General features: G+C 40.4%; 1 protein-coding gene across 1 annotated transcript in view; it reads left to right on the top strand.

Annotated features, from left to right (window-relative positions):
- The window catches only part of SLC6A5 (solute carrier family 6 member 5), a 90582-nt gene extending 72857 nt beyond the window's left edge, over positions 1–17725 (top strand). Inside the window, exons 14-16 of the mRNA XM_063118799.1 lie at positions 5867–5967; positions 10771–10938; positions 17553–17725. Of these exons, the coding sequence (XP_062974869.1) occupies positions 5867–5967; positions 10771–10938; positions 17553–17708 (425 nt within the window). The 3' untranslated portion in view covers positions 17709–17725. The remainder of the gene's footprint in view (positions 1–5866; positions 5968–10770; positions 10939–17552) is intronic.
- The last annotated feature ends 4086 nt before the right edge of the window (positions 17726–21811 follow it).

The raw sequence follows: 21811 nt of genomic DNA, 5'->3' as shown, positions 1-21811 counted from the left end.
TCAGCTTGATGCATTGTGTATCGTAACTCAGACAATCACTCATTTAACACTTGAGTAACACTTTTCTCTTTGTACTTAAAAAATGAATAAGCAAGTTGTTATCGTACGTGACAAGGGCTTTTATGATTAAATAAATCTGTCTCCAGTTGTTGATACATGTTCTGCTCACTGAGCTCATGGAGTTTTTTAAATTAGAGGGGAGTGGGGGAAACTTTCCAAAGATCATTTCATTAGTTCTGCGTTATAATCCTACCCAATACTTGCATGCATTCCATATCCAACATGCAAATGTTCCTTTGCTATTTTCTCAGATTAGGAATGATTGATTGGTAAGGCAATATTATTAGGGCTTCATATTGCCTGTCAGACTCACCTACATAATCCTCATTTGCTTTATTCTGAAAGCAATATACAAAGAATGTATAAGCCAATGAATACTGGAGACAAGTGTGTTTCAGTTTAAAACTGAATTCCTTTCATCTGCTTCCCCCACCGCCTGTCAGAATAATAAAACCTAGCTTTATTTTTATCCTTAATGGAGAGTGCAATGAATGTTCAGGTGACTTCTTTCTGCAGGAATAATCAGTGGAGAGGAAATCTAAGACTGTTCTGTTGCTAATATATATTTGTATTTTGCATGTTTATGTTTAAATTATGGACAGTTGAATGCGAAGTAATGGGGCAGTTTGACATTCCTGTTCCCCGAAAGAGAGAGATGCTTCCTTCCTCACAAATACTTCATGTTCCTTATGCTCATCACTTACCTGCAAGTCACCAACTCATCCTGTGAAATACGCCCTGCAAATCAATCATGTTATACCTCACACACACAAACTCCAATCCTATTCACTTCCCTACCTCCGTGGATGGAAGTGGTTTGATTTCCTCCCTCCCACTACCTCTCATTGGTCTTCATTTTCTATTGTATTTTCACTCTACCTCATGGTGAGAAGGAAGATCCTAGAGATGGAGGGGATCTTGTAAGCTCTCTCGTCCATCTCCTTGCTCATCCCTAGTAGAGGCTGCTCAGAAGAGGTCTGTGAAGGGGTTGAAGGAACAAAGATGGGTAATGAAAGGCTTAGAGCTCTAAATGTCCAGTGTTTCCAGTGGAAATTGCTTGTCCTATCTCCTTGCTGAGTGGCCGTTTCATCTGCTACATGCAATTGGAAATGTTCTTTTCTCCACTATGTCCTATCTTTATGGCAGTGCCTAAAGGCATTTCCACGAGTGACTCTCAATCCTATATATGTCTAGACAGAAGTAATCCCCACTGACTTTCTAGGTAAGCGTGCATAGGATTGCAACCTACCAGTTCAATCCTGTATATGTTTACTTTTAAGCAAATCCTACTATGTTTAATGAGACTCACTCTCAGCTAAGATTTTAGCCATAGGATATATTTTAGTCTTCCTCACATCAGTTCTGAATGTTGTAAATATGATATAAAACGTATGGGGCAAGCTTTTTAAAATACGCACTAATATATTGGCCCTTTCCAACTTTATGATTCTACGATATCTGTTCTGTCTGGCTCTTTAATTTACCAGCATGGAAATTCAAATGCCATATTTAGCGCTACTTGTGAAAATGCTGCTAAGTGCTTCATTGTTAGCGGGGCTATTTTTTATATCAGTGTAAGCACAGTGAGCTAGGGCATTGTGGTTTTTGGAGGAGGGCATGAAGTGATGTGTTTTTAGGCACAATGACATGTCTAATGCTATACATGTCCATGGTGAATGAAACTGAGATCTTCCCCTATCCTCTCGGGACAGATTTGCATGACAAACATATATCCGTTTTATATCTGCTTAACCTTTAATGGCTTCATTGGAAGAATCCTGAAAATTGTAATTTGACGATGGAGCTGAGAATTCTCCTTTTGACATTCCTAGACCTCCTCTAGACGCCACAATACTACACTTCTCAGGGTTTGCTACTGCAGATATGCCCTTACTGCCAGAACTAATTTTTAATTAAGTTCAATTGGACTTCCTCCCAAGTAACTGTGCATAGCTTGTTCTTTCTCTTTTGTACAGGAAGTAGGGTGCCAGACACACTGTAGGTTCAGTCAGGGAAAGCTGCCTTTCTTTGTGTTCACTTCCAAATTGACAGCACCAAATATCTCACTTGCAGTGGAGTGTATATGTGAGCAATCTGGAGAAAATTACTGAAGTATTTACAGATATTGCTAGGGAGTTCTGTCAATACCAAGGCAGTCTTTAGAAGAAATAACTAAGAGTGGCTTTACACATGCATTTTGGCTTTAAAAAATCTCTCTCTCTCTCTCTCTCTCTCTCTCTCTCTCTCCCCCCCTCTCACACACACACACCCCTTTTGCTCAACATGTAAAGATGCAGATGTGAAGGAGGATACCTTCACTGTTTTAATATATTTTTATATAACCTTATGAATTAGACCCCCAAAAGTTACTAGCCTGTAGAGGCTGGTGGAGCACTCTGGACTTCATAGGCTTAAGGGGAGCTTACTTCAAAAGGTATACATAAGACCTGCTGCATGTATGGGCCCTCTTGTTCATTCGGCTGAGTGGGGGCCTGGGCTTCTGCCCCAAAGTCTTACTGTGAGTGCACCACTGTTCTGTCCCTTCTTTGCCAGCTCTTCTTATGAATAAAAAGCAGGCTGCTAAACATTTTGCAAGCTAGAAATGCAGCACGACAAAGGAGGCACATGGTGTTTCCAGCCTCTTCTGCCAGCCTGCTTGGTTTCTATGCTGACTGTGCAGGAACCGGGATTGCCATCACAGAAGCTGAAGGGGCCGGTGATGAAAGCATGGATTGCCCTGTCCCTTTGCCACCAGCCTGCCATTTTGTCTATATTAGACGTGCAGGTGGTGAAGCCTGCACATCTACTACTTATCCAGCAGAGAAACCAAGCGGGCACAGTTCATTTTGTGTCTCCACCATGTTTCTGTGTAGACACGCAGGAGCATTTCTAGCATAGAAACATGGCAGGCTGGTGGCAGGGAGAAGGGGCATTCAATCCCTCCTTCACCAGGGCTCTTGGTTTCTATGCTGGACATGGAGGAGGAAGTTCCACTTCTCATGTGCCCAATATGGAAATGCAGTGGAGGAGGGATGATGTCCATACGTCCCTTACAGTCCACTCGGTTACTGTGGGGAGGGGGGGCTTATCCAATATAGAAATGCAGTGAGCTGCTGGAGGAGGGACTCAGCGCACTGTCTTTCACCTGACAGCTTGCCTTGTTTCTATGCTGGGAGATGGGGTTTGAGAAGGCAAAGCGCCCTTCTCCAGACCTGAGACAGGGCATGTCTACACCACAAGGGTATAGGGGGAGGATCGCGGACTTACCGGCTTCCACGATCTTCCCTGGGTGTCTAGACGGCTGTGTGACGTCCCGGAAGGATGCCACAGCCACCACTTTTAAAAAAAACAAATATGAGAAGAGTGCACTCACGCTTCACTGCAAAAGGTAAAAGAAAACCTGACCCTGCTCTGCACCCCCTCCCCCAATGGGCACAGACTGCCACCATGCAGCTCCATGCCCATTTTACAATTCCCACTACTCTTGGGGAGGACAGGACAACCCAGGAGCAGTGGCCAAACAGCTGCATTCTGCGGGATGGTCCTGGAACTGCGGAAAAGTCAGGTTTTCTGCGGTTCCTTATATTCTGGAGTAAGTCCTTGCTAGTCCCGGGTTGCCCCCAGGATCCCCTGTGCATCATGTGGACACACAGGGACAATCCAAGGACTACCCCAGCATATAGACATGGTGTAGACATGCCCACAGAAACACAGCAGGCTTCCAGAAGAGGAACCAACTGCCCCATCCTTCTTCGCAGCCCTCCCACTTGCTGGGATGAAATTCCTATTTGCCTATGGTGACCAGGCAAGTGGCTAAAACCAAGGCTGTTGTAACCTACTATGGGCTGCTTTTCAACAGGTATGTTATGTAGTGACATGTTGTTCAAGCGATATATCCCCATTCATACATAGCTTACGTGCATGTATGAAGCCCCAAGATGCATGTATGAAGCTGCCCTACTATTTTGAAATGAATACTCCAGGTAGCTTTAATGGACTATTTGTTCAAATCACTTTCTCCATCCTTAGAATGTCTGTCTGTCTTCAAACTTAGCTGTCTTTCAAACACCAATTAGCTTGAGTTTTTGTCTGTGCTGCACAATGGATGGGCCTCACAGTTTTGAATGCTCTGCATGCTTGTAATAGTAGGTACCTAATTCAAAGCCAAGGGCTGTCTCTGGAATTCTTTCATTGGTTCTAAATGGTTCTGAACTCCAACATGTCTGTTTACAGTGGGTATAACTCATTTCTTACTGCTAGTGGTGATTCTTTAACATTATGAACTCCATCCATCCACTACAGTGGATATAGATGGATTATTACTACAGTATTAGGATTGCTATATGTAGCTTCTGCGGTCAAGGCCTCATGTTTTACTTTTACTTGGAGTGGACATAAAAATCTGAAATGCACACCAGAGCAGCAAATTCAGCCTTGATCTGTCACGCTCACCGACAGAGAAGTTATGCATTTCGCTTTGTTTTGAGTTAGGATGCTTTTGTTCTTTGGGAGTGAATAATTAATGGCGGTGGCAGTGTTTCAGTGTTGCGTGGGTTTCTATTAGAAAACATCTGTTGTCGAGTGCAGGCAGTTTACTTAGCGGTAAACAGGTGTGAAGAACGGCAGTGAGAAGTCAAGGAAAAGAAAATCACTCAGTCCAGACATCATCTGGTGCAAAGTGATGCTGTGATGCTGAACCACAAGTTTGAAAAGGGAACTGCACCAGCTTAGTATTAGTCCCTTTTCTGTTAAGGCAGAAGGCACCTGCTGTGTACATAGAACTGGTGCAACAAACCATATAATGAGGCAGTCTTGCAAAGGCCTATCAAACAAAAGAGGCAATGGACTGAAATAATGTGAGAATTCTGGGCCTGACTTTATTACAGCCATCATGGGAAACAATTCTTTTGATACTGGATGGATTTGTTACTGGTGTTTTACTTAATAATTTCTGTTTTCATATTATTTAATAGACTCTGGTCTAAATTACAGGCCTTGACTTGTTTTCTTTTCAATAGGGAATCCAAGATTTTATTTGCAAGATACTATTTAAAACACTTTACTCGCTTTTTTTCCCTTTTCCTGTTCTCACTCTTGACTTTAAGTAGAATTCAACTATGGTAAGGCTTGCGCTGTGCAGAATAAATGCACAAAACACTAGGGTGCAACTGAAACTTTAGGAACCCTTTCTCCTGGTTCCTACCCCAACTGTTTGCTTAGGGGGTGCAGCAGGGATATTAAGCAACAGCACCAAGTGACAAAAAGAAAACTTGGCTGCAAGTTGATCTGTCTGACATTAATAGAGCTACGTATTTTGGAAAGATGGGCTAAATTTTTGAAGTTTGCTTTCAAGGGAGCAATTTGGCAGACACTGCTGCTGTGTAATCCCCATTCATTTCAATGACGTTTTCATGGATCTTCATCGCCTTAAAAAACAGTTCCATTTCTTCAGGGAGACAATGAGGAAAATAAGTAAATGATGCTGTAGAAATGTAGCCAGTAAAGTGGTGTTGGCCTTCTTCTTTATATTTCAATATATTTAAAATACAAAACTTCAGAAATGTGTTTAATATTTATGTACGGTATCAGTGGTTTTTTTTTTAAAAAAAGTAAATAATTTACTAGGATGGCTTTCCATATAATAACCCACATTATACCATACACTTAGAATGCTTCTTGAAGAGTTGAACTGACAAGTCAGAGTGTCTGTTCCTATAATTAGACACAAGGGAGATCACAATAGCTATTTTGTAAGCTGCAGCCTGATCTCTTTTGCATTTTGGATTTACATTTGTTTATTTTACAGGCTTGCAAAGATTTTGCGAAGACATAGAGATGATGATTGGATTCCAGCCAAACATATTCTGGAGAGTCTGTTGGGCTTTTGTGACCCCAACTATTTTAACAGTAAGGACTACAAGAAAGGGGGGTTGGGAGGGGAAGAATATCCTGGAACATATGCATTTGCCACCCCCCCTCCTCCTATACACACACACTACGGATAATGCAATAATGGCCACAACATCTGGTCTTTCCTATAGGCAATAATCATGAAGCTACAGTATAAGGTGTTTCCAGACAAGGCTTTTATTGTACAATATCACTGACAAATTCATGAAATTTTATGAGAGATCCAGTTGATATGGTCTTCAATTTGTAGCCCTCCAGTGTGTTTCCACAACATCTTTTCTCTTTTTCCTGAAAAATCAGTTAAGCAGAAAAAGAGAGAATGGCTGCATGATGATTTTTGATTTTTAGCAATAGGAGCCCTATGTCTGGAAGCATCTTTTGCAACATATTTAAATATTGGAATTTTGGTTATCCAAGCATCCAGTAGCTGGATCAACCTCAACATCAGTCATAGGATTTTTTTCCTTGTAATTCTGATCCTTCTGTGATTACATTCTATCTATGTGTAAACAAACTAAGCAATTTTTTATTTTATCTAGAGGAAGATAATTAGGTACCGAGACATTCTGAAGTTCAAGCTCTACTGAAATGAAGTACTATTTATTTTCAGTGGGGCCCAGGTGAATGAAATCTTATTACATCTTATTGAATCTTGGACAGGTTGCAATTCCTGCAGCCTTGCCCCTAATTAATGAATACTCTAGTTCAGCCTTCCCCAGCCTGGTACCCTCCAAATATGTTGGACTATACCTTGATAATCTCCCTGAAAGCCATGCTGGCTGGGGGATTATGGTGGTTGCAGTCCAACACATCTGGAGGGCACCAGGATGAGGAAGGCGGCTTTAGGGTCTCTTCTCATGATATTGTTGGAGCTACTTCATGATGAGATCTTGTATTGATATGTATACCAGAAGCACCTGAGCAAGGATTTTTCAAAACTAGTCACCTTGACAGAAGGAAGGCAATGATCAGAACCAAAGGCCCATGCAGTTTGCCCCAGCCGTCTGGTTCCAGTATACAGATGTCACAGAATCTCGCTGTGCCTAAACAACTTCCATGCTGCTCTGATCTGTTGAAAAGGGCCCTAAGTCCTCTTAGAAATAATTTCAGAAGAGTCCTAAATCCTGATACAGTGTTAGGATTGGAAACAACTGGCACCGTGGGTGGCATTGGATGGATTTATTTATTAAATTTGTATACCGCCCAATAGCTGAAGCTCTCTGGGCGGTTCACAAAAATTAAAACCATGAAAAGCATAATAAAACAACCAACAGTCTAAAAACACAAATACAAAATACAATATAGAAATGCAGTCTAACCAATGTGAAGCTACATCCTATTCCAAATCTAAGTTTATTTGGAAATACTGAATCTAAAGATCCATATTTGGCAAGGCACTCACAAGCACAAAAGCACCTCATGACAGTTGATTTGAGGAGTGTATTAAAGTTAAGCCTTCTGTTTAAATGCTTTGTTGAACGGGGATGACATGAAACTCTTCCCAGCGTAACAGTCATTCTGCCATCTTTCTTAGAAGGAACCCCGTCTTTGAGGGTGGATAGTGCAACTGCTTGCCAAGGTTCATTTGTGCCTTAGAACAGTGGTTGCTCTCATAACCATGGTCACTTAGTGAAGCTGAGCCCTTGTGACAAATTGTTCTAGTAAACAAGGCTTTTCTTTTCTGTGCACAGCTAATGTATTCCAATGCAAACTACAAGATGCCATTTACAAAAGAAATTTCCAGGGCAATTTACTAGTAGTTGGTTCCCAGTGCCACTAGGTGTCACTCTGATTCAGGAGCTTCAAATTTCGAAACTTGAATGTGTTTAGTTTGGGAGGTGCTGGTAGAGAAAGGGAAGGGAAATCCGTAATACCATTTCTATAGTAATGAAGGTCAATCCTTAAACTGCTGACCACTTGGCACCTATATTTTCTTTGGGGTAGGTGGGAATGGAAGAAAGGTATTTATTACATAAGCAGCCAGTATCACATATTCTTCCTTGTTTGTCTCACATTTGTTGTAGTTTATATTTGGAAGTGTTAAGGGGAAAAAGATATGTTACATCTGTGTATTTTAAAATAGATTAATGACCAATTTCAAAACTCTAAAGGCAGAACCGAAGAGCCATATGTTCACTTTGCCTGGAATCTGAATCCCTGTGCTAAGAATACCCTACATTTTCTTCTGAGCATGACTCTGTGCTATTATATTTTCTAAATATCTTTTATCCCCACTGATTTTTTTTAAAAAAAACCTTTCATCCCTTCCTCCCTAGCTGAATACTTTATTGAAAGTAGAGCAATGTTAATCTTTTATGTTTAACTACTAGAATCTGCAGCAAACTTTTTTAAAAAAACTAAAAACGCAAAGCAGTTGATTCAATGTTTTAAAAAGTGTAATACACTTCAATGTTACTATTCTAGGTGAAAACATGAGGCACACACTCTCTCTCATACACACACACACACACACACATGAATCTTCTGACTCCCCACCCCAAACTAGATTAATTTTGCTTTCTTTAATGAAACCTGAAATGGCATGTCTCTACCGCAGCTAATATTTCAGAGAATGATCAGGCAAGATGGAAATTTAAGGCCAGTTAAAATAATAATATGCTGACTTTGAACTTTTGAAATATAATACTCAAGAGTATGGATATATGTTATTATTTATTATTATTATTTATTTATATAGCACCATCAATGTACATGGTGCTGTACAGATTACACAGTAAATAGCATAATAGTAAATGCATATTCGCTGAGAGATAAGTGGTTAATGTGACTAGGTTTGGGAAAAGAGAGATTGCATCTCTGTTTCATTGCCTTGATTATCTACCCAAGGTTGCCAGATTGCAACATGAAACCCCTGCCTATCTCTTTAAAAGTCCCAAATTAGCCACATTATCTTATGCGGCTGCCCCATTACTTTACCAATCTGTTTCTGCTGCAGCAAGCATACTTCTAGTTTCATGTGAATGATGAACTAGATATCTCTGCACACATACAATAAAGCTCAGAAAGGTTGTGATGCCATGTGTTCAGCACTCCAGAGTGATGTGAGGAGGGATCACTGAGATTATCACAAATTCCAGTTTGAGATTGGAATTTTTTGCAGATTCCAGATGCAGTAATCCAGGTCTGCTAGTAGTCCTGGCCATCTCTAATTCAGGCATGCCCATCTCTAATCTTGATCTGCCTGCTAACTGCCTGCCCACCACCTACAATTCTCAGCAGCAACCAAGAGAGGCAATGTGTGGCAGAATTTTATATTTATTTATTTATTGCATTTTTATACCGCCCAATAGCTGAAGCTCTCTGGGCGGTTTCACAGTCCACCCACATTCCTAAAGCTGCTGCTCTACCCCATGAGGGAAGTGTTGTGTCCCCCCATTCCCTCTGGCATTCACATGTGCTAGCAAACTGACACAGGACACTCACATCAGTGAGATTTCTTTTATTGAGGGAAATCTCATGGTGAAAAGCTTAATGGTTACACACTTCAGAAATACTTAAAGCTGATTGATGATCAGAAAGCTTTAGGCTCCGAGGTAACGTACAGTCAAAATGCTACTCACTACAATAACAACCTGGTTTCCCAGTTGCCAGCTCAATGTTTCCAAAAATGGATTCCGAACTCAACCAAGGGAGGGAAAGATTCCTGATATGATCCTTCAGGCAATAACAATTTATTTATCTATTTATTTATTACATGTTTATACCAGAGTTTTGTAAACTCTGGGCGGTTTACAAAAATTTGGGGAATTCTTGAAAGGCTTAACAAACCATCCCAAGGGAGCTAGTCAAATGCGGCCACATATTGGTAACTCAGGGAACATGGCCAAAGCCTAAACAAGATCACAGGGTGGGTAAAAATTTCAGCACAAGAACTCTCGTGCTTGTACTTTAGCATGGGGAATTCCCTGCCACCTGAGTCTGCAGAGAACAAGTCCAACAATAAAAAAAACACCACTCTACCCTTACGCTGAGCAGTTGATAATACATACAATCACAGGGAAGGTAATCCTGAGAATCCTGGTAATCCTGAGAATCCTGACAGAGATAAGCTTGCACAAATATTCAAAACTAATTCTAATTAAATTGAACTACAACTTGCTGAAACCTATACCTGACAGGGAGTGATATTTGTAAGATTTAGGATTTGCATTGATTGTTGAAGATGCAGTGTTGTATACAAGACAAACAGAAAGCCAACCTGTATCATTCTTTCTTGTTTTGGCCTTTGTTAAACCTAATATTTGATATATTGGAATGATTAAGATTACAGTTTAAATTAATCCACATCTCCTGGAATAAAATGAGCCACTTTTATATGTTCCTTTGTGGTACCACTGCTATAAATCTTCTGCATGAAATTATTGCATGCGTAGGCAATTCACAGACGTTACTGAATTATGCACCAACACAAGCAGATGCATTGCTCTTTATACAGTAAGTGCAATGGACTAACAAGATAATTACATTAAGCTATACTGCCAATAGACTGCATAATAAAGCTTTTTACTGTAGGTACAAGATTCTGATTTCATTCCCTCATGTAAATCTAACTTCATTCCATTGATTTCTGTGGAGTTATGTTAGGTTTACAATAGTGCAATGGAGTCTCAAATATGATCACAAACACATACTAATTGTTGTATATTGATGTGTTTTTTAAAAGCATGTATAAATACATTTCATAGAAATAACATTGCGTTGTGTTTATATATTTCATAAGGTATATGGGGCTAATATTAAAATGTATCGATAATAAAAATATGTGTTTTTTTTTACCAGTTCATCCTTTGCTTCAGCTTCTACCAGTGGGAACCAATGACTTATGGCACATACCACTACCCAGGCTGGTCTATGGTACTAGGATGGTTGATGTTGGCTTGCTCTGTTATCTGGATACCCATTATGTTTGTGATCAAAATGCATATAGCCCCTGGCAGATTTATTGAGGTAAACCTTATGTCTTATCTCCCATATTTTTAATGATGTAGAATCAGGTTACTTTATACAAGTTTCCAAAATCTTGTTTAGAAAAGATTACAATTACTGAAAGGTGTGTTGCCATTGGGGAGCACCTAGTGGATGGCAATTGGGATCAGGGATGTGCAGACAATAACCAGGTTCACACTATCACTGCAGCCAACCATGGCTTATTTAAGCCACAGTGGGTTGTGGCACATGCTAGCAGACATATTGAATATTCAGGTAATGGTGAGTGGGCACTGTGGTGTATCGTATCATGTAAACCCAGTGAGGAAGGTTTATGTGAGGGTTAAACAACAGCCCATGGTTTATGCAAGCTTTGTTAAACCCTTGCATAAGCCACAATCACTGGGTTCGCACAACATGATAAGCCATGATGCCCACCCACCATGGCTTGAATATTCAAAATGGCCACCAGCTATAGCAGTTGTGTGAAAGGCCCAATGACTTGTGGTCTCATGTTACACTGATGATGTGGAAGCTGCTGAAGTACCATTCCTTCCCGTGCCACCAGGGTAATGTGGGAAACGCTTGGTCATGCTCTAGTGCCTGTGTTGCAGTGGAATAATGCAAATGTGGGAAAGAGCCACAGCATGGGCTCCTCCTACATGGCCCAGGGCTTCTCATATTTTCCCAGCAGCACAGAAAAAAAGGTAGTGCTGAAGCAGCTTCCATGACTTATATAAAAAGATCCAACTCTTAAGGGTAAATGTATTAATTTTTACCAGGGCTGGTGGTAATAATAATAATAATAATAATAATAATAATAATAATAATATATTTATTTATTTATTACCCGCCTCTCCCTCTGGATCGAGGCGGGGTACAACACAAATAAAAACACCATAAAATACATACAACTAATTCAAACGTTTAAAACCAGTACATCATTAAAAGCAGCACACCATTAAAAAAGGCATCTTAAAATTCAACTGGGTAGGCCTGCTGGTATCTGCTTGGTATAGATTTCAAGCAGATCCAAACAAGTCAAAATTCCATTGACGATAACAGTAACTATGCCTGTAACTATTTATTTATATACTTATTTTTGAGCCATCCTTGAACCAGAAAGTTCCTCTAAGACAACTTACAATTCTTCTTTGTGGCCTCTGTGCATCACCCATATAGGCTGCTTCTCATATAGCCGTTCCAGTGCTGCCTGCTGTACTTCAAACCATTCAGAAAACTTGGAAAACACCATCCTTTATATCACCAACTTCCAAGTGCCTTGAACACACGTATAAGGTCCTGGAGCCTGATGTTGGTTTTCTTTTATGCCACCCTATGTCTAACTCTGATAGTGATTTTTCCTTCAGAGGAAAAATCTCAAAAAGCACATTCCTCCCCCAGTAGCCAAGTAGGGTAGGGACCTTAACATGCTTGGCAGGTGCACTTATTCTTCTGTGGCTTTTGGTCTCTGTGTAACGAACTATCAGGTGGTGATACCTTGTTATCAACTCTTCTTGTGGGAGAAGGTATGGACTTTATTTGAACACTTGCCAATACAGCAGATCAATACACCCGGACACTTGGCGGACAGTGTTTCTAAAGTGATGGTTGGTTCCATAGCACTCAGGAGGCATGCCTGGTTGCAACTCTCAGGACGGTCCCAGGAGGTATTGAAGATTTGCCATTCAATGGTGACAGGTTGTTCAATGCAAAGATAGATGAGGCTATGGAATACTGTACAGAAGGCCAAGAATACAGGTAAGCAAATAGGCCTGAAATCAACAACCGTCTTCATATCAACCAAGGCAGTATACTGGCAATCTGTATATCAACACATTTTCCTTTAGCAGATAAAGAGTTTTGCCAGTCCCCTACCACAGCCCAGAAATACCTAATTTTTATCATCCAAGTTTTGCAACACCCAGTGCAAGCAGGTTGAAGGATGAAAACATGCCTTTGACTCCCTCCACTCCATTTCTCCTCCTTCTTTCTCTCACCCCATCTTCAGATCCCGTGTAACTCTTTGCCTCCAGGCTTAGAGGCTAAGAACATTGGATTTGTGTGTTCTCTCAAAAGTTCAGATGGGATACAGGATAGAGTTTGCTACTCTTCCCCCACCACAACCCATCAGGATCATTGCACCTTCACCTGCCCTTCTCGCTGAAGTCACCACCCTCTTGTCAAAATGGGAGAAAAAATTGATCCCACCACCAGGATGCATGAAACAGGTTCTATTGTTTATATGACGCAGCCGCCAACTTGCAGCCACATCATGCTATTTACCATGAAGCTGCACATTTTTGATGTGTCGCTTTCTACAAGTGTCAGACTGAAACATTTCATCTATTCCTCTTTTAGGAGGATCCATGGAAAGGATTATCGGTGTCATCCCAAAAATTTGCCTCATGGGTTGTGCATGACATCAGACTAGCTTGTAAACTCACAGGCCTCCAACTCCTGCAAATGATAAAGAAGTCAATCTGTAAGCACCTTGAAAACAATGCAGTGATTACTAGAAGCCAACATGGATTTGTCAAGAACAAATCCTGCCAGACTAATCTGATCTCACATTTTGATCAGGTAACCTCCCTCGTGGACTGTGGGAATGCTGTGGACGTAATATATCTTAACTTCAGCGAAGCTTTTGACAAAGTACCACATGATATTCTGATTAGCAAACTAGCTAAAAGTGGGCTAGAGGGAACAGCTATTAGGTGGATCCATCGTTCACTACAGAATCACCCTCAAAGAGTGCTTATCAATGGTACCTTCTCAAACTGGGGAGAGATAATGAACAGGGTACCACAGGGCTCAGTCTTGGGTCCAGTGCTCTTCAACGTTTTTATTAATGACTTGGATGAGGAGATGCAAAGAATGTTTGTCAAATTTGCAGATGACACTAAATTGGGATAGCTGATTCCCTGGAAGATAGAAACAAAGTTCAAAGTGATCTTGAAAGGCTAGAGCACTGAGCTGAAAACAACAGAATGAAATTTAATAGGGATAAATGCCAAGTTCTACACCTAGGAAAAAGAAACCAAATGCACAGTTACAAGATGGTGGATACTTGGCTCAGCAATTCTGCAAGCGAGAAGGATATTGGAATTGTTGTAGATCACAAGCAGAATATGTGACATGGCTGCAAAAAAAGCAAATGCTATTTTGGACTGCATTAATAGAAGTATAGCTTTTAAATCATGCGAGGTATTGTTTCCCCTCGTCTTGAGTAGTGTGTTCAGTTCTGGGCGCCACACTTCATGAAGGATGCAAACAAGCTAGAGGGGGTTCAAAGGAGAACAGTGAGGATGAACAGGCGTCTGGAGACAAAGCCCTGTGAGGAGGAGAGACTGAAAGAACTGGGCATGTTTAGCCTTGAGAAGAGAAGACTGAGGGGAGACATGATAGCACTTTTCAAGTACTTGAAAGATTGTCACATAGACGAGGGCCAGAATCTCTTCTCGATCATCCCACAGTGCAGTATAAGGAATAATGGGCTCAAGTTACAGACAGCCAGATTCCAGCTGGACATTAGGGAAAACTTCTTGACTATTAGAGCAGTACGGCAATGGAAACAAGCTCTCCCACACTGGAGGCATTCAAGATGCAGCTGGACAGCCATCCGTCAGTATGCTTTAATGTGGATTCCTGCATTGGGCAGGGGTTGGACTTGATGGCCTTATAGACCCCTTCCAACTCTACTATTTTATGATTCTTGGATCCTGTTCGAGCGCATTCTATGCAGCCAGTAACTACTTCTGTGGCATTCACTAAGGACATCTTGCTACTGGAACTGTTGTGCTGCTACCTGGTTGAAACCATCAAATTTATACACACTCACTATAGACTGGACATCAGGAAAGAACTGACTCATCCTTTGGATGTGCTGCCCTGTTGGTCATTTTATAATAGGATACCAAACCCACCATTGATAAGTTAGTTTGCTACTTGCCCATATATATGATGCACAGAGACCACAAAGAAGAAAAGCAAGTTGTACTTCCTCTCAGTTATGAGGCTGTGTTCGGCAGTCTCAAGGAACTGAGGAAATAATCAGGAATGCACCAGGGATATTGGAAATGGGGAAGGAGGATTCACACTAAACTTTTCTCAGCTATAGAAGATTTCCAAATTGGGCTCCACACAAGCACAGAGCCCATATGTGTGAGTGTGCAGATGAGTACTTGAAGAACTACAGTTACAGATAAGTAACCTGTCTTTTAAAGGAAAGGAAAGGAATCTCTCGTGCAAGCACTGAGTCATTGCTGACTCTTGGAGGGACGCCAGCTTTTGCTGACGTTTTCTTGGCAGGCCTTATAGCGGGGTGGTTTGCCGTTGCCTTCCCCAGCCGTTATTACCTTTCCCCCAGGTAACTGGGTACTCATTTTACTGACCTCGGGAGGATGGAAGGCTGAGTCGACCCGAGTCGGCTGCCTGAAACCAGCTTCCGCTGGGATCGAACTCAGGCCGTGGGGAGAGTTTCAGCTGCAGAAACTGCTGCTTTACCGCTCTGCGCCACACGAGGCTTTTAAAACAATTTTTAAAAAATCTTAAAACAGCATAACAAAGGGTGCTTCTGCTTAGACATTTTCAGGAGGAGAGGTTGAATGTACCTTTAGTGCACATCTGTCTTCTACGGTCTACATGTCCCATATGTCTGCACTTGATGTGCCTACAAGTACACGACTGTTAATTTTTATTGCTAGTGTGTATGTCTGTATTTAGAGACTTGTTCCAATTAAGTAATTGCTTTGATCCAGGTAATCACACCAGTTGAATATTTGAATTCTTGGCTGTGGAACCACAGAAATCTAGATCAGGTGGTGGGGATACTTTTTCCTGTCAAGGACCACCTTCCCTTATGGGTAATCTGTCAGGGTCACATTCTGGCAGTGGGCAGAACCGATGCCAGCATTAGGTGGGGCCAGAGCCAAAAGAGGGTGGGGGCACTCATTTTCTCTCCCTTTCTGCCACCCACTTTTTTCTCTCTCTGTCTCTCGCCTCTCCCTCTATCTGCCTGCCAAGTGGGCTGCTGGAGAAAGAACAGATCATTCTTGCCATAGGTCTGATCTGATCATTTGCAGAGGGCTTTTGAAATTACATTGAGGGTTGCAGGTTAAGCACCCCTGGTATATAGGAACAGCTCAGAGAACATTGGCAGAAGATCTGAACAGCCAGAGTGCACCTGGAGAATATTTGTCATACACATTTACAAAGGAAGAGAATTTTAGGGAGCAAATTCATTTCAGCTCTGTTCTAAACATTAAAATAATAATGGTTCTTCACTGATGGAGTGATGGTAGTCCACACTGACTCAAAATATATATATTTGAAAGGATCTGTTCTATAGACATAATGGAGTCAAATGAAAGATTTTAATGAGTGGAACAGACACTTCGTAGTCTGAACTGTTGCTGAAATAATGCATGTAAAGAATTTAGAACACCCTAAAGAGCCTTCTAAAGGTAATAGTAATTAGTAACACATCCTTGGTCCTTATGGGACTAGGCTGTAAGTCTGAAGACATACAGTATTATCATTTTATCCAAAACTAGCAAAGAGCAAACACACTTTAGGTGTTTTAGAACTCAAGTACTCCTACAACAAAGCAAAAACAAACAAAATACAGAGCTCATTGTTTTGTTTTGATTCTGCTGCAATTCCTGCTATTGCAGCAGAATCAGAAAGCTTTTGGTTTTCCTTGTCCCCATCTCATTTTTTTGTTTCTCTCAGGTCAGTTACTTTGTTTCTGGACTTCTAATCTTAAGAGGACTGGCTTGGAAATGGCTTAGGTATTGCCTAGTATAAAATAGTGCCATTTCTATTTCTTTTAAAGAAAGCATAGTGCTCAAAGCAGTACCAAATACATTATGTCTTGTTTGAAAGGAATTTAATTTTCCTGCAGCAGTTATTTCATTTTTAGCACACTATTTTCTAAGCTACCCAGTTCATTAGAGTTGATTTGGGAGGCAAGGGTTGCAAACCGGTAATTAAGCAGAAATTGAAATAACTGATATGGAGACTTGATTCCCTTTAAAAGGTAATAAACATATAATTGTTCCCTCTTAAACCACCATAAATATGTTTTCTTCCCTTTTTTTCTATATAAAAAGCACCAATCAAATTATATCTTCAACAAAAAATTCAGTGGCAAGATGAACAAGATCTTTTCATTGTCTGTTACCTCTGCAGAATTAACCCAAGGTTCCCACCTCCATAGATGTAACATAATCTGTGATATGATAATTAAAATCTTTGCTCACTCTCGGCAATATATTACTTTTTGGTCATCTGAATACTTTTGGGAAATTTGCTAAACAAAAATCCAATTATTTTGATGCAGCAACCCACTGCTCAAACGATTGGGCTAAATAATTGAGCACATGTCCTTTGGTGTGTGAGCTTGGTGCCTGAGTTGTTTTCCTAGGCCTCGTAGTGGGGTTGAAGAGACAGAGAAAGAGAGAATATGGCGAAGTCTGGATAATTAAAATCTGGACACTTTATTCTCTAGTAATCTTGCACAAAACAATCACTGAACAGCAGGATATTTTACTCTTGCTGTGTAGAGTAACCAACACCAATAATTTCAGTTGATTTTGTTCTGCTTTTCTAACTGATTTTCTCCCCAATTCTAGAGGCTCAAGTTGGTCTGCTCTCCACAGCCAGATTGGGGGCCATTTCTGGCTAAACACCGTGGTGATCGTTACCAGAATATGATAGACCCACTGGGAACATCTTCCCTTGGACTTAAGCTACCACCGAAAGATTTTGAACTGGGGACACAATGCTAGTAAATCCCTTAACTTGCGGCCATGTTGTACATCCCATTCCTTCCTCTTTCTTTCTTTCTTTCTTTCTTTCTTTCTTTCTTTCTTTCTTTCTTTCTTTTCTCACAGTGCCTGAAAGTGGTTACTTAGAAAGTAAGATTTATAATTGCATGCCTGTAGTAAAGAACTAGGTAGACCACTTTAAGTACTGGATTTTGGTCTTTATATACAGTGGTGCCCAGAAAGGAATACTTTCACTGTGAAACAGTGACAATCAATCAGTTGCATTGGGAAACTGTTTTTGTGAGTGCTGGGCCAATTTTGCTCTTAGAGCTAATTCACACAATTTGATTTGTTTATTGCAGCCACATGGGTGAAATACAAGTTGCTGGCACCATCTGGGCACCCCATGAGTATTTCCTCTGCTTCAGTTTTGTTGAGATATGAATGGGTTGGCAACTATATGCATTGCTGGGCAGAAACTGGATGGAAGCAGCAGGTTCATGCTTCCCATCTTGATTGGTTACACACACACACACACACACACTGGATTTTTCACATAAAATTGATTTAACACAGAAGTTTCTATAGCCTATTTTATGACATGTAAAAACCAGTAAACACAGGGCTGAAATGGTGGGTTCAATTGACTTAGTTTCCCTGCTTGTGGAAAAGTCACAACCATTTTGCTTTGGTTCTGTGCACATTGATTTTAAAGGTTATTAAGTTAGACCTGGGAACCATCTAGACCAGATGTCTTAATATGTAAAACTATCTGAAGTCTACAACCAAGTGATTAGGCTACCATATGGGCAAATCCATTGCATATCTATTTGCCCCAAGTTACAACCACCCTAGTATCTTAACATAATGTGTGGTTGAAACTGGATGTATGGATAGTGTCATGCTAGTGGCTTATTCTACCAGTCATGGCTAGAAGCCAGCCTTGAAGCCAGCTCTCTCAGGACAAAGTCTTTCTGACTGCCTGACATCCTTTTATTGAAGATGCTGAGGTTTAAAGCTGAGACATCATACATGAATACGTGCGTTCTTGTACTGAGCTATGGCCTCCCTATTCTGCACCCAGGTTTGTTATGCTTGACACACACACATATAGTTAGAATTGGGTGTATGGAACAATAGAACATTGCAGGATGCAGCTGCGAATAGAATGTAACATATGGGAACTGGATTCCTACCTCGGTAATATCAAATACAAATGCAGAAGGGTGCCACTGAGTCCTCCATATTTATGCCATAGGAGCTGAAAGTGGCCCAGTTTCAGCCAACATGTCTTCCATTCAGTGGCTGCTAGTTACATTGGCACTAGCTGAGCTGCTTTTAAAACATGCAAGGAGACAGCCTTTCAGTACAGTGCACTAATATATTATGATGCTTGGCATTGGTGTGGAGAGAGATTAATGAGCCTTTCAAGCTTTTTTTAAAGGCATGTATGGGGAGGAAAATAAAACAAGAGCTTGATGACGTGTACTATGTGAGAGAAAGCTGTATCTGTTTTAAAATCTAATGCAAAAGAGTGCCAACCTGAGGCAGATGGGCACCCCTGTCTTAATTTTACACATTTCAGTTAATAATTTAAGGCCCTCTCTTTTCAATAAAGCCTCAGTTACTGAGTATTTTTTATATTCTAATTTTATTGGCAAATGGAAGAGAGAGAGAAAATAGGAAGTCCTAATTTTATATTTGTCTCAAATATGTTTTCCTTCACTTTTATTTACAATCTCTCCTTCTCAAGAAGCCATCATATAATTTGTGCCTAATTTTATATTGCTACAGAAGTATGAATATCCTAGCTTCCACATACAAAACAGTTATTCGTGTTTAACTGTGTAGTTCAATTGTGTGATTTTCCCCTGCTATTTTTTTTAACGAAGTTCTTTATACAGCCTGTCGATGTATTCTTCTCTTTCAGCCAGCAGGGTGAGTGAAATAGCTGAACCCTGAAGTTAGTCTATATAAATGTTGTTGTTATTATATACAATGCATAACTTCAGAAAGACAAATTCTTCCTCAAGACAGCAATCTTGAGGTGTACATACTTTGCTTTTGTTCCCCTACTCCCACCCCATGACCATTCCAAACCCATATGCCATAAACCACCATCACAACTTGCAGTAGCAGAGGGACAATGTAAAACAAGGAAGAGCAAGAATTTAGATCCTTGGCACACCATTCATAAACTGCATTGTGTTATTGCACACAGCACACCCCATAACATTGCACTGCAATATGTGCAGTGATATACAGGTATTAATCTTAAAATAGTTTTTAACCTACTGAGTAGATTGAAGATAGATCTTGTAAGAATACATTCAATGAACTCCATAGAAATAACCCGTTTATTATGAATGCACTATACATGAGGGAGAAAAATATGTCTTCAATAATTGGCAAAATTGTAACCTTTAGTATCCTCTTGTATCCTATACATGCATATATGAGGTTTTTAAAAAGTGATCAGTGTTCATGTAGTATGTACTAGTGCTGTTATATGTCCCTATAAAATATCTTAGCAACCAGTGTAGAGATGGTGAGTTTTAGAGTAGTTTTGCTTGTTTTTCCCCCCCTCCCAATGTTCGTAGTAGCCAATCTAACTGTACTTCCTTTCAGGGGACTGTTCTTTATATCATATCCTTCCTTTTGTCTATTTGTCTTTCACATTACAGGGTCTCAGGTAACTCTTGAGTTAAAATTCTGTGTTTTGTAGATGTGCCATTTGCATCCTGCTGGGGGTAAAAAGGTTTTTAAAATGGAAACTAAAATTAATGTTGAAATATTATATCTAAAACATAAATTTATATAAAATATACAAAACTTTAGGCATGTTCCAGTCAAAGTTAAGCACTTCTCATTGATTTTGGTGGGAAAACCCCCCTAAAACCATCCTTGAAATAATGGTGTTAAATGTGCTTTGGCTGGATTGTAGCCTGGAATCATTTTGCTGATCTTTCTCTTCCATGGGCCAAAAAGCATTGCCAGTTCTTTGCTGCTACTGGATGACTGTCAGTCCTTGAGCAGCTCAGTCAAACAAACTGCCATCAAATGGAATGGAAAATAGATTTTAAAATGTTCTATGAGTGCCCCCCCCCATATTAAGCACAATCTGTTGGGATGTTCTCCACAAATCCTCCAGTGAAGTAATGGGACATACAAATGCAAAGTCCCTTTAATTTCACTGGGCAGGTGATATTTCAGCATTTTGTGTGTGCCTTTAGGGGTCTTCATTGGTCCCCAAGTAGCTTGTAGAGTTAAGAATGTGCACCTTTCACAAGCTTACCAGCCTGAAGACAGTGCTGATGGTACCTTTGCCAGATGATTCAGTGGGGAACTGCTATTCCACATTTTTTTCAGGGATTTATTTTGTGTCTGAGTTGGGTTTTGAAGATCCACCTCTTGTTTTGGAATAATGAAATTTCATAAACATGAGCTGATGCTTTTGCCAGAATAAAAATCTGCTGCATACTGAAATAAATAAACAACATGGTTGTTGTTTTTAAGGATGGTTTTATTTTCTGTATTTTTAGCTCTTTGTTTTAAATCTGACTTTATTTTTGTAACTCCATCCAAACTCAGCCACTGCAAATTTGTGCACAGATTACATTTCTGCAGTATCTTATGATTATTTTTAAACTTGCTAGTCATGAATTCTGCTAAAATAACATCCAAAACAACTACAAAGGAAAGCAAAACAATAAAAACAGTATCAAACACATAAATTAAAAACCAAATGCCACTTGTCCCCATGCTATGCTAGAGGGAGGCTGCAGATTCCTGGAGTAGATTATGTTCAAACTTTATTAGAGTTAATTGCAGTGGTTACAATAGCCACAATATAAATATGTAATTGTTGCGGTCCAGTCAGAAGTCTACATAGGCTGATGCTTTCCAGTTCCTCCTATATGTGGGAAACACACCAAATATCCTTCAGCCTTAAGGAGGAATTGTAGCTCAGTGGTGGAGCACATGATTTGCATGCAGTAGGTCCAATTGCTGGTAGGCAGGACTAGGAAAAGATCCTTTGGGAGAGCCACTGCAGGTCAGTGTAAACAATGCTGAGCTAGGTGAGCCAATGGTCTGACTCAGTGAACCAGTCCACATGATGAACC

This window comes from Elgaria multicarinata, chromosome 2 (assembly GCF_023053635.1).
Source record: "Elgaria multicarinata webbii isolate HBS135686 ecotype San Diego chromosome 2, rElgMul1.1.pri, whole genome shotgun sequence".
Taxonomy (NCBI): domain Eukaryota; kingdom Metazoa; phylum Chordata; class Lepidosauria; order Squamata; family Anguidae; genus Elgaria; species Elgaria multicarinata.
Note: the sequence above shows the minus strand (reverse complement) of the source record. Positions and strands in the feature narration are given on the sequence as shown.